Raw genomic sequence first — 14,443 nt, forward strand, 5'->3', positions numbered from 1 at the left:
CATTCCTAATTCTACTATAATTATTAATCCCATATGAATTACCGAAGATGCAGCAACGAACTCTGTTATCAGAAACGAACCGTGTCTCGCAAGGAACATCCTGCTGCTTAATTCTCAGGTTTCGACATACTTCCCACGAACGAAATGGCCCAGTAACAAGCAGGTAGTGTCGTTCGACGCTTCGTTTCCGCAAACGGCATTCAACCACGACCACCACGTACGGATTTCATTTTGTCAGCGGCAGAGATTATTGCTACCTCACGAGTCATCGGTTCCGCAAATAACCTGTCGACGCAGGTAAAAGTAAATGCCACGGAACCAGGTAGCGCTGGGATCAATGGTGAAAAGTAATCCTATCTTCATTGTGCTCGACCGAGACAATGATGTAAAACAGCGCCGGCGGTAAATCGAGGTGTTAAACGAGCACCATCGATAACACACGGTTGTTGGAAGCGATCCGTGGAAAGGGATAATTAGCTGGAATTGCTCCTGATCATGATTCCTCGGTTTCTATTCAACGGACGTGTCGGCTGGTAATTCTTGGGAACGGGGACAAGCTAATTTCTAGACACTTTTTTTTACACCTTTCGGTCAACGATAACGACTGGTGTGAAAGGAATGTCGAAGGATAACAGAGGAATTCTAGTTTTAAGGATAATTGCCTGAGAAATGTAGGGTTAAATATTGAAAATATATTGGAAAGGCTTGAATAGTAGAATTCTTCATTTTAATGCGTTAATAAAATGACTAGCATGAAGAAATGGTGATTTAGAAAGAATAACACAAAATTGGAATATTTAAATTTTAACGAATGTAAAATCCTAATATTTAATTAAAAAAAATTGAAATTTTTAAATTTCAGAGAATCCATAATTGTAGATGGGACTAGTGTTTAATTCCGCCAAGTTCCAGGAGATTAAATTTGCCCAAATCTATCATAATCCTCGGAGTAACAGTATTAACCATGAAATACGACCAGAGTTGATTAAAAATCCGTCAAGAACACTCGGTTTTGGTCGCAATTCTCCTCGATCCATCCCCAATTTCCCTATTGTCTGATCACGAGGTCAAAGTGTCCCGCGGCGCGAGCCATTTGTCGTGGTGATTCGATGAAACCGAACTAGCAAAAGGGAAAAACCGGCTTTCCTTCGAAAGGGTTTCCTCGTGGCCATACTCGCGGCTGTTTAAGGTTATTTGTTTATTAGCCTACAATGGATCTTACAACCGCTAGGTTGTCAGGATTAGGACCATTAATTCTCGTTATTCGCGGGGTCCCACTAATCAGGCTTGTTGAAACCAGGCGACGTCCGCGAAGCTACGGTAATTTACCTGTCATCGGTGGTACCGACCTGTATTATCACTGGCGTAAGTGTATTGCAAGCAAAAGGGATTATTTCGTGTAATTTATATTCTATTACGCTCGTCCTGGAATTTTTTTCAGTGGAACAGTGTCAATATTTTGTTTCAATATTGATCGCAACAGATTTGGAAGTAGAAAAATATTGTACCCTTTTTTTTTTTTTAATTTCGTGTTCATCCATGGTGACATAAATATGAAAACGAAAGTTGAGATCCTTTCGTGATCCGTTTATTTATTTTTCATTTACAGAATATCGTATCTGTAACGAATACTGAATTAAGATCAATTTTTGCTCGGCTGTTTACCGAAAGGGTTAAAGTCCAACAGGTGTAACCATTAATTTCCCATCGAGCACTGTCAGCTGTAAACTTTCTATAACGTATCGTGCTTCCATATCGATTTATATTTGAGGGAAAAATATATCGTAGAAAGAAGGTTGTCTGAGGAAATTGGTAAAGGAGCGTGGAAATATAGTTGTCAGAATATCGACGCTGAAATATCGAACGTATTTAATTCCCCAGTGCGATACACGCGAGCTTCTTCCGCGTTTAATAGTTGCCGTTTGTACACCCGGAAGCGGGAAGAAAAGCTGGAAACACCGGTGTGCGTCTGGTGTAATTAATCGACGCCTGGAGCGAGTAAACTCGGTTAATTGGATAAGTAAACGTAAGGTGGGGATGGAGGATACAGTTGGTCGTCGCGTGATTACGTTGCTATCCAGTTTCCGAGAGAAGGGTTAAACGTCAAACGAATGAAATTTCCACCTCGTTTCACCGTGCTAATTTATAAACGAGTGGTTCGCGTGACTCTCTACCGGCTTAATATTTTTCCGCTAATCGCGTACTTAAACCTACAGTCACACGAACGTGACTCTCGCCTTTTCCCTGTAGTATTTGCTATCTCGAGTACCCGGAGAGAGAGAGGAAAAAATGGGTTGAATTACGATGGAATACTACGGTGTTGCGACAGTACGCGGGAAATATTGTGATCGGTGGTAATGAATGGCGAGAGACATGCTTTAGAAGTGGAATAGACGGCTTGGAGATAATCCTTGCAAAGTGGCTGTCGTGAGACCATAGTTGATTTCGGATTAATATGGTGTGGAGATTAGGGGTAATTGTCTTAGACGGAGACATGTCGGAAACATGTCACGAATTTTCTAAAATACTAAGGTTACCACGTTTAACGTGGAGGATAAAGGTAATTGTCTTAGCAATTTAGGGTTAAATATTTTCACGTAAGTATGTTTAGGGTAAGAGATATTGAAAAATTTACGAGTTCCAAATTCCTACAGAACTGTTGGCTTAATACAATACTGAAAATATTGAGTAAATTTACGAAGGTTCCATGTATGATAATTTCACTCCAATTCAATAATTGTTTTATGATATTCAATTCTGCAGAAAATTCAGAAATTGAGAACTTGTCATTATTTTTGCAAATTAGACGCAAAATCATTTAAGAACATGTTCAACTAATTATTTAAAAAGAATAGCACACAAGTGATTCAAAATTCAGAAAATTATCCTATTCAACAAGTGTCACACATAAAATCTCCAAAATTTACTCCAAAACCCCTCACAATACTCTGCTCCAACAACAACCCTTCAAAATCTCCACCTCCGGAACTCCAAATTCCTCAGAAAACCACCCTTAACCCTTCCAAATTTCGTCTGACTCCATCAAAAAAATCAGCGCTCGGAATCACAAGAATCCCACTTCGAAAGTACTCTCAAGGCTGCTACAGCACGCGTGTCCGCAGGCGTCGACGTCGCGGCGCGACGCGTCAGTGGCCATCCTCCCACGGTAGGCGTGCCCCGGAAGGCGGAGTCGCGACATGCGCCGTATCGTGTATCCCGCCCCTGGAAACCGGCGAGATTGGCGAGAGTAGCGAACGAGTAGCGGGCCTCCAATTGGCAGCGGTGCCATCAACGCCAATGGAACGCTGGTATCAACCAGGGAACGTCCACCAGTGGCGGAGCCTCTGCTAGCATCTCACGCTGCGACTCGCGGCCTTCGGTGGGGGTAAGGGGGCGTTTCCAGGAGGCAACGAGGGCCGAGTAAACACGAGAATCGCCGAACGATCGTTTCCAGGTGCCGCATCGGACGACGACGAGAGTGGAAGAGAGACAGAGGCGTGCAACGAGCAGGGAGAGCGAGAGAAACGGAAGGATGGAAGGGACAAAGAGAGAGAGGGCAGGTTCGTAAACGCCGAAATCGGCCGAGTTGCTCCACGGCGGGAGCCCAGCGCTGACTCTCAGTCCCGCTGTGAACGCAGCAAGGAACACCACGGATGTTTCACCCTCCCTGTTCGCCGCGTTGGAGACGTTGACGCGTTGTACGTCGCCGAGTCGTGATCGTCACCCTAGTCGTCATATCACTGTGGCTGACTATCGTTATTGTTGTTGTAATTGTTTCTAGTACTCGTTGTTTTATCGCTGGAACTTTGTACGAGAGAGAATCTTTAGGCACTGTGAACGATGGAAGACTGGTACGCAGTTCGGTGAATCTATGATTAAATTAATCGTCAAGGAACATTCGTTGAGAGAGACTACCTTAGTTTCGTTCGTGTGTTGACGAAAGTGAAAATCGATCCAGTGACAAAGAGGAGAAAGAGATCAAAGGAACACATGGACAGTGCGAGTAGCGAGAAAACAGTGGACCGAAAGTGGTATCTTCATAGACAGTGTACGATATAATTCAGTGGTTTCTAACATACAAGTGCATCCTTCGATACAAACTAGGAGTTACGTTCAACTCCCACGTTCAAAGAGACATGATCTCCTTCGTCCACTGATAATCACCCCTGGAGCAGCGTATCGTTCCCCTCAGTCACGATGATGAACGCTTTCCTGGATGGCGTGTCCTCGCACCCTCACCACCTGGCCAATCTCGGTATCAAACTGTCACCGAGTGGCGGAGGTGCCACCGGTGGTTCCACGGATGGTGGTGCAGGTGTCCAACCAGCACCGGGCGAAGCACCGTCTCAACAGCATCACCATTTCCACCCTCAAGGTTATCCCCCTCATCATCCTCATCCGGCGTCACACATGGCGCCTCACATGGGCCATCACATGAGCCATCATCCGGGTTACGCGGCTCGCGATTTCCTCCTACGTCGCGAGCACGAGTTCAACGCTACCGCGAATCCGACAACGCCCGAGAGCGGTCTTGGTCTGTTCACGCCGCTTCATCACGACGGAACAGCCGCGACTATGCAACAATTCCCTCATCATCCGAGTCAACATCCTCTGGCCGCCAGCCATTATCCTGGACATTATCCGCAGGACTCGAGGCTACCGCCGCATCATCAATATTTAGGAGCTCCCCATCTAACGCCAGCCTCGATCCACCATCAACAGCATCCAGCGGTCAGTCATCCGAGTCATCATCCACACGGAGCGTTCTTAAGGTACATGAGGAGCAACGGAAGCGGCGGTGGTGGTAGTGGCGGCGTGGCCGGTGGCCAGAGGCAAGAGATGTCCTGCATGTGGGTTGACCAGGACGCACCAGGACCCGGAAGGAAGCTGTGCGGCAAACTTTTCAACTCCCTCCACGATATCGTGACGCACCTCACGGTGGAGCACGTGGGCGGGCCCGAGTGCACCACGCACGCGTGCTTCTGGCAGGGATGCGCGCGTAACGGCAGGGCCTTCAAGGCCAAGTACAAGCTCGTCAATCACATAAGGGTACACACGGGGGAGAAACCGTTCCCCTGTCCCTTCCCCGGATGCGGAAAGGTGTTCGCCAGGTCGGAGAATCTTAAGATACACAAGAGGACGCATACCGGTGAGTAGATCGCTGGTTACACTCGTTTCGTTAACCCCTTCTCACGGAGGAACATGGATATGTAAGTACAGGGTGTTTCTGCGTGGAAAGATCAAATCAGTTTAAGAGAGAATCGTCTCCGATTGTAACATCAAACTTGAAACACCCTGTATATGCACCCTTGCGTGCATAAAGTGAAGTTTGAAAGCGAATTTGTATGCAACTTGGAACGCAATTAAAAACTTGTGTCGTATCGATATAGATGAAAGTAATCGTGCAAGAAAAGTAAGATTAGAATGTTACAAACGACAATGCCTGTTACAATTTTCATTTTGGAAAGCTGCTAATTTTGTGTCATTTTGATCTTGAAAAATGGAAACTTTCTCTAGTCTTAAATCGTATATACAAAGTGTCCAATTTTTTTCCCGCCAAATGATGCTATTGTGTTTTATGATACCAGTAAAAGTAAGAAAAAAATTCTATAAGTTTTATTAGATCGTTGTAACGAAATTGCGAAATAGGTTGGAAACGGTAATGACGGTCTCGCGGTTAGTATATTACAAAGTACGAATAGACCAACGATATTTACACCTAGTCTATTTATACCACTTGTTTACTATCTAAGGTTGGTGGAGGTGTAGAAATGCAACTTCTGCCAGTGCCATTATTGTCTTGTATAATAGAAACCGCGAGTCAGTTGCCGTTCTCATTGTACCTCGTATAAACCTTCTAACGACCTGTGTTTCGGTAACGTTTATTTCTTAGGTTTACCCGTGGCACATGCTGGTACCATTTGGCGAGAAAATTTTGGGCAAACCACTGTGCAATTTTCGTAGAATGTAACACGAGAAATAATAGCACGGCGAAAGGGTTAAAATCTGTGGAATATCGTTGATTCATTTTGTGAGGTGAATTAATTAACGTTAATTTTGGAATTGCAATATTTTCGAGAGTCTTCGGATCACCGATTTGGTACAGAATGATTAAATAGCTAATGTGGAATCTAAAATCGCAAAAAATAGCGCAAGGAAAGGGTTAAGATCTTTGAAATATCGTTGGTTAATGTCGGACATTTCTCAAAATCTTCAGATCACCGATTTGGCACCGACTTATTAAAGTCGCAAATCCATAAATCGCCAGATCCACATTCATAACTCCTCTCCTCTCCACGACTCAACGAACGACTCGAGAAATACCTCGAAATTCCCACTAGAACCACTGATCCAAATCAGCATTCCTCTGTTTCCACGAACGACTAACCCACACCGTGGACAATTCCGTCCGAAAGCTAGTAGACCACCGTCGAGAAACGGGCGAAATTACCACGAACGTAACGCGCGCGTCGAATCCCTCGCCGTGAATCACCAAACGAGAGAATGGTCGTTAAAGAAACGTGAAAAGGACCATTGGTCGATTAATACGAAAATGGTCACCTATGTCTGTTCTTAAGGGACATACGGTTAAAAAGAACCGTCTAACAAAGGAAAGGCAGTAATCGTGCTGTACCAGAGAGAGAGAGAGCGAAATCGTTCGATTTCGGGGTTCCATAGCGACAACGGAAGATGCGTATATTATAAAATAAAATGTTTCAGGGCAGTAACTATCGCCGTTTCTCGTTCCTCCGGGAACGTCTCCTCTCTGGTCAGGCTCGTTTTTTGGTCCAGCCTTCGTTTTCGTCCACGAAACGCCCCCGGCGCCTCGACTCGTCGTTTCAATATAATCAACCGGCTGTTTACGATGACAAGAATTTTTCGGGGCGCAATTAAGAAATTACCGGGCCATATATCGTGCCGTTTTATGTCTCGCGTCCATGGACAATGTATTTACATGCTTATATACACGCACGAAACGAGCCTTCGTCATTGGACGAGACCCGACGGATAGACGCCAGGCGTCCAAGCTTACGGATCTCTTTCTCTTTCTCTCTCTTTCTCTTTTTCGACTGGCTGCTGTTACGAGATTCCTTTCTGGACAGTCACTACTAATTTCACCTTGTAGTTTTATTGTCAGACGGAGAACTGGAAACCGTGTGTGTTTACTTGTGCTGGTTATTTCGTTTTCTTCTTTTTTTGCTGTTTCAATTTCGACGTCTTGACGCTGCTCTTGGTTAAACCGTACGGGGACGCGTAAATCCATTAACGCGTGCATCTGTCGCTGAACCGGCGTCGTTATGGAGTTACACACGTTGTTTCGGAATTGATGGAATTACGAGGAAATATTCGGGTGGGGTAGTTCTGATTCGATTACGTTTTTTTTTTTTTGGATTTGTAAAGCACAAGGTGCGAGTGTCGGGACAGTTATTACGTTTGTGTAAAGGGTATTATGTGATTTGAATTATGGTACGTTTCTCTGTCAGATTTACTGTAAAATATCAGTGAAAACATATGTTCTTGTTATACTACAAGATTCCACGATTAATTATTTTCAATAATACAATAATGATATTTATGAAAGATACCGTAGATAATTTCATTACTTTATTACATTTGATCATTTCTGGATGACCCTCTAGAAATACTATTTTCTCAGATTTCAATAATTTCATCGCTCAATAATCCGACTTTGCGTTTACTCCGCATTCAAAAATTGTCCCAACACGCACGAACACAGCTGTCGAAGCGTTTCTTCTCAGATTTCAAGTATAATCGCAATTCGACAATTGTCAAACGAATCGATCGGCTAAAATTCGTCACTCTAACGAAAGAAAGAGACGATCGTCGGCTGCGCCAATTTTCTCGCTCTCAACTCACTTCGATGGGACGGACACTGGTTAAAGAAAGTTAGAGTACAAGAGTTTTACAGCGTAAAGCGTGTTTTAATGATCGCCGCGAGCGAGAATTCAATTAAGGGTCCCGGGAACGCAATATTGTATCGCTTCTGATCGCATACTTGAGCGCTGCACCGCTTCCCCGGTATTTCCGTTCGCACGGATTTCACGCCTGCATCGTTTAACCGCCCTTCGCTCCTAGGGACCGCGAGTCGCGCCTAGGGAACCTTTGCTTCCACTTTGAACCGAGCGGTGCCCTTTCCGTCGCCGTCAATCTCCACCGACTCGGCCAAGATTCAATCTCTCTCTCGTTGACGATCGAACAGGAACGTGTATCTCTCGTTAAAACGATCAGACGAACGATTTTTCGAGGACGATGCCGAATTTTTATTTTACTGTTTATTCTGGAATTTTTTGAGGCAACTACGACGGTGATTTTAGTTTGGAAATAGTTTGGATTTGTGGAGACGTGTGAATTTGGTGATAACTAGCAATTTGTCAGGAAGTTATGCATGTTTTATCGGCGATTAATTTTAGAAATGATTAGCAAATTTTTGTAAATTAATTAGGGAATTCTTGTGTGATAGAAATTCATTGTAATTTAAGTATTGCTTGTTGTTGAAAAACTGCAAATTTATTGCCCCAATTTGATATCACGTTTCGTAACCGATGATTACCAAATAAATGAACGTTCTCGACAACTTCTTTTTACCTCGTGTTCTGCAAAATTCATGGAGTGTCTCATACTTGAAATTGGTCACCTTAATTCAACGCCCGATTACACAATCAACGATTACCGAATAATTTGATACTTTCAACCTCGTTTTACCCCACGTTCGTCATAATTTATTAAGTATTTCAAACTTAAAATTGATCACCCTAATTCACGATAACGATTACCAAATAATTAACCATTTGCAACCCTCTTTTACGACACAAACCTCAAAATTTACAAACCTAAAATTGCTCAGTCCAATTCAACATCGCATTTCCCAACTAACGATTACCAAATAAATACAAATTTTCAACCCCAAAATCTACAAAATTCCCAAACCACCTCGAACTTCATCTTACTCACGTTAGTTCAACTTCTTGCCAAATGATTCAAGAAAATTACTCCCAAGCACAGCAAGAGAGAAACTACGACACGCAGATATACGCAACTTCGATGTAGGCACACAGAGAAAGAGCGTGAAGGGAGGAATCAATTAAAATTCATTTATCCGACGCGTCGGCGACTGAACGAACGAAACGAACGAAGGCCCTCTTGCGAGAGAGTAGAGACCCCTTTCGAAATAAATTGGCATTTTGAAAAAAAGCGCTCCACGCACGGGTACACGCTTTGTTTCCAGGCGTTCCCCGTTTCACGCGCGTGCACGCTCACGATGCCCCTTTATTGCCCTTGCCCGCCACCCTCCTTTTCATCGGCTCTCCGCCGTGTAGCGCGGACAAAAGCGATCCGACGACGGAATTCTTTGTTTTTATCGGCGATACACGCCGCGGCCAAATATTTTGGCTCGCGCGAATTCACCGGTGTTACGTAACAATCTCTCCTATGAGCCAGCACCGTGCTTTGCGTACGCACCTTTGCGAACAATCGAACCGGCGCAATTTCGTCCAACTTCTGCGAAACATTAGGCCGACGCGCGTGAAAATATTTTCCTTTGGGGTTTCGAGTGTTTTGTGGGCTCGAAGTAATTGGGAAACTTTGATTTTGTGCTTTGAATTTCGTTATGAAATTCTGTGTACAATTGATCTCGTCGAGTGTGTTAATTTCTGGAGGGGAATTTTTTTTTGTGAGGTTTAGAAAGAGGTGTAATAGTTGTAGAAGAGTGTAGAGTAATGCAAGTAAAAAGTTTGCAAAGATGTTGGGAGGAAAGTTTCACGTTCGACAAAGTATCCTGGATCAGAAGTTCCCGGGAAAGTTTGCCTCGCGAGCAGCTGAATCGTTTCCAAACATTTCCTCTGTTCTCTACTTCTTTTTCCGAGCTTTCGGCGGTGCCTTAAAAAATCGAAGCTTTTTTGGCTTTTCTAATCGTCTGTATACTCTATTAGCTTGCTGCAGATGGAATGGCAGAGGTGTTGATAACAAGCCTTCAACGTGTGAAATTTCAGTAAAAATATAATACTTTTGACCGTTAAGAAGAGAAGTTACTTGTTTCTTCGTTAAAAAAGATTTAATTAAATTTACTTTTGACCAAAACAAAGTTTTACCCAACTAAAAGGTGGGCAGAGAAGTTTAACCTTAGAAGAAAACCTGTCGTTTGACAATAAAACAATCGACGCGTTGTTTCAGCCTAACTTCGAGCACTAAACAGACGCAAAGTAAGTAAAATTCATGGCGAAAAGTACGTGTTCGTGAAATCGTTCACATCACAAGCAAATAAATTTCACTGGAAACGACATCCGAAGACGGATAATCAAGCTATAACTCACCGTAGCCTAATTTCTAAACAGACGCAAAGTAAGTAAAATTCATGGCGAAAAGTACGTGTTCGTGAAATCGTTCACATCACAAGCAAGTAAATTTCACTGGAAACGACATCCGAAGACGGATAATCAAGCTATAACTCACCGTAGCCTAATTTCCCCGATAATCCACGGGGGGACAATGCTCGCGTGTGCGCGGGCGTGCGTTAAAAGCGATCCCGACAACGAGTGTATAAGAAGCGTTCTTATTAATCCGCAGATGCGACCCGTTAGAACGGTGTCAGCCATTAGGCATAAATTGATATGCATTATAAAGAGACTACTGGCTCCTACCCCTCGTCGACAAAGAAGGATGAGACTAGATCAGAGAGGGGAAGAGGAGAGAATAGATGGAAGAATAGCGTTGTAACGCGTCGATTCTCGCATGTGCGTCAACAGGATCGCGACGATTGGTCGGATCGACAATGGTTCGTCTCTCCCTTCCCCGATCCTAGAACGCCATTGGTCAGGATTTTCGGAGGGTTAGAGACGCGTAGAATAAGGGGATGATACGGGATGAGTCGTCGACGGATGGGGGTTGTTGTGGAATAAGCGTTAAGTAGGGGCGAGCGTGTCGGCGAAGAGGAAAAGGGGGACAGAACGTGCGAGTAAATGGCTTCCAGGCTGACGAAACGGTGCTACGATTGACAATTTTTATCTTCTGTTCGATGAGTTGCTTTTTGATCTGTCCTCTGCGTTATAATTGCTTCTTTGGAGTCGTGGAAATGGATACTGAAGGTACTTTAATTTGTGATTGAGAATTTTTTTGGACGAAAGTGGATATTTTTTCAAGAGATTTTGTGAATTATTTTAATCGGTGGTTGATCAGTCTTTTCATCGTCGAAGAAGATTTTTGACGAAAGTGGGTATTTTGGAATATTTTATCGCGAATCATTCTGAGGTATCTTTGAGAAGAAGTTAACGCATTAATTAGAAAGACACAAAAGCCACTGATTGAGGAAGATTTCAAGAAATTCGTACCTATTTCAGGGTAAAATAGAAAAGGATAAAGTACCCCATTTCCAAAGACTAAAATAATCTCGACCACAGAGACTACATAAATCTACAAAATTCGGAAGAAACAACATTCCAAAAATACCCCCCTGAAAATTAAGAATTGCCATTTTAAAATTCGCAACGGATCAAAAAATAGAGAAACAACGACGAGCAGAAAATTGCAAAAGAATACGAAATTAATTCGACCAAAGGAATCTCAAACCGCCACAAAATTCGATAGAAAAATCAAGCACAACTGAATCACAAAGCTCCGTTTAAAAAGATCCATACCAAGAATTGCTGTCTCAAACCTAAAAAGCAGAATATCCTCGAAATAACAGAGGGTGACAAAGAGAAATGTCCAGAAGCGAGCGTTAGACGCAGGAAGCGGAAGAACCTTCGCAGGAAAAACGAGGAATCTCTGCAGGAAGCTCGAGGACGATATTTGCCAGTATACATCACCGAGGGAATCGACGACGATCGACGCCGGCCGTAAACCTCCTCTCCGTTCCAACCTGGAACATTGTAAGTCTCCGAGTAACTAATGGCGGCTGGTGGAAGATCGGAATCGAGATGCATGATCGGATTTATGCGAGGCCAATATGGAAAGCCGTGGCCGGCTATTGTGATAAGGCGGCGTGACGTCGACAGAAACACGCTAAACCGACGTTCTCGATTAGAATCGAGGATTCCACAGGCGCATACAAATTATTTTATCGATGGTATATCGATGGATATTCCACGTGGAACCGTCACGAGACGGATATATGAATATTAATTATCGAATAAAACGATTAGGGACGATTAATCGCTATCCGGTGATTGTACGAGTTTAATGAATCGAAAGGGGCCACGATTCCGGCAATTCTCGTGGATCGTTCAACGAAAATCAATCGAGAATATAGTATTTGCCTGTGTATGTGTACGTATACAGAGTTGGTACACCTTTTTTCGATGGCAGACGCAACGATGACAGAGCACGATGTGTCGGCGCGAGACGCGGAAAGCGCACCTCTCCGGTGAAGATTATCGTAACGACGACTCGTCGAAATCTTTCTGCGTGAAAGATCGATCGGGGCGAGAATACTTGGCGGGTGGATTCCGATCGGTGAGCTCGATTCGGAGATGAAACGCGTGGAACGGGTCTTCGAGGGCCGACGGCCACGCGAGAAGTAATCTCGAGAGCGAGAGAGAGCGTGATCGATAATAATCGCTTATTTTTAACGTCCTTTCCATTTAAATCGACCAACTATTCTGTACGATTTGGACAATTGCTCGCTTTATTAATCGGCGCGGGAATTTGGAACGTTTACTTAATTGAAATTATTCGAATGATTCTCGTGATTCGTAATTTTGTTACGGAATGCTGAATTTAATTTAACACGTTGCTAGCTGATCGGAGAGATGTGCCGATTTCTAATTTTATTAGTCGTCATTCCTAATTTCTTTCGTAACGCTTCAGTTTTCTACCGTAGGATTCTTCAGGAATCTTTTCACAAATTTACGAACGTTCTTTGTGGATTCGTACAAATTTATGTTCATTCTCGAGTGTAATTTTTTTAAAGAAGCAAGTACGACCTGTTACTCCTGTAATTTATACTTTCTGGTACTTGAAACACCGTGTTCTAATTTTCATCCTCATTTCAAAACAAAATTTCCAAAAACTTGGAACAATTTTATTTCTCCCTTTCACGAATTTTCCTTGCGTCGGAAATTATTCTACCGTTATCAGGAATATCAACGATAGGACAGAAATTCCGGGAAAAATCGGAGGCTCGTCAGACGCGATATTTTTCCACGAAAGATTCGAGGAGTATGACAGTGGACGTTTCACGGCTCGCCGTAGAGGATAAGCCCTCTCTCGGGTCGATAAGGACGAGACAGTGTTTCGCGCCTGCACGGCCACCAATAAAAAACCACCCCAGGTTCCTGTTTATACCGCGAGGCTTTTGTTGTTCGACCGCCTACACCTTCATCGATCGGTCGCTCGCTCATCTTTGACAGCGCGGAACGCGAAACGAGAGATACAGCCTGCCGGAAATGCTCTCTCTCTCTCTCTCTCTCTGTGTCGACTGGTCGTTGTTACGTCGAAAACGTGTACCTTTAGAAACCTGAATGGCGTTCCCCGCGAAATCATCGATATAGAATCACGATAACGATCCAACGATCCTCTTCTATACGATCAATTCGTTCCCGTGCTGGTTATGAAAGGGAGAATTATAAGCTGTTGGGAATAATTAGATGTTAGATCGGTGGGACGACTCTATCGACATTGAAAATCGTGAATGATGCTGGAAATTCCTTGAATTGCCGCGCTTTTTGTTGTGTAGAAATTGTGTGCGGTAGAAAATTGATTAATCGGTGTTTTGCAAATTTTGTTTATCTACATTCCGTGGACCTCGTTGATTGTTTATTAAAACTCAAAATTGGGGTCGATAGTGATTTTTCTTCTCAAGGACGAAGAAAAATCGGGGTTTAGGGAGTTAAAGTACATACAGCGTGGTTCATAAGTCGCTTTACCGTTTAAAAATGGGGTTCAATTTTTAACTAGCAAATATTATGGTAAATTGAATTGAATTTTTAAATAGTAAAGCTAATTATAGGCCACCCTATACTATATTGATACTCTGAAATCCTCTTCTGATGAGTAATTTCAAATTAACATTGTATTAGAATAGGACAATGTACCTAAAACAATACTCTAGCATTCCAAATATCGGTACAAACCCATTTCAAGAAAATAACACTCAATTACTACACGAAACACCTGCTGCAGCAACAATACGCTAAAAAATGGTGCAAACATCCTAGCACCGTCTTATGCAAATGCTTCTTTCGCCACAAAGAATGAAGAGATCGAGAATGAAAGAATCCACGGAGGCTTATTGTACAGTAGCCGGGCATTGGTAGTTCGGAGGGTCATTAAAAGAGGATTCATGCGTCGAAATCTGTGGTGCGAGGCCCCTGGAGGGTTCAGAAGGCCGCGTATATTATTTGAAACTGATTTCGACCGAAAGATTTGTTGCAAACAGCTAGAGAGAGAGTGGGCAGAGCTGTTCTCGTAGCCTCTGGCGCTCTTTCAG

The 14,443-nt window shown here is 43.4% G+C and overlaps 1 protein-coding gene across 1 annotated transcript in view; it reads left to right on the forward strand.

The window, feature by feature from the left end:
- Positions 1–4,197: 4,197 nt before the first annotated feature.
- The window catches only part of LOC108572061 (zinc finger protein ZIC 4-like), a 35,996-nt gene continuing 25,750 nt past the window's right edge, over positions 4,198–14,443 (forward strand). The window contains exon 1 of the mRNA XM_017934248.1: positions 4,198–5,149. Coding sequence (XP_017789737.1) covers positions 4,198–5,149 — 952 coding nt within the window. The remainder of the gene's footprint in view (positions 5,150–14,443) is intronic.

The sequence above is a fragment of the Habropoda laboriosa genome, unplaced genomic scaffold, assembly GCF_001263275.1.
Source record: "Habropoda laboriosa isolate 0110345459 unplaced genomic scaffold, ASM126327v1 scaffold67, whole genome shotgun sequence".
In the NCBI taxonomy this organism is placed as follows: domain Eukaryota; kingdom Metazoa; phylum Arthropoda; class Insecta; order Hymenoptera; family Apidae; genus Habropoda; species Habropoda laboriosa.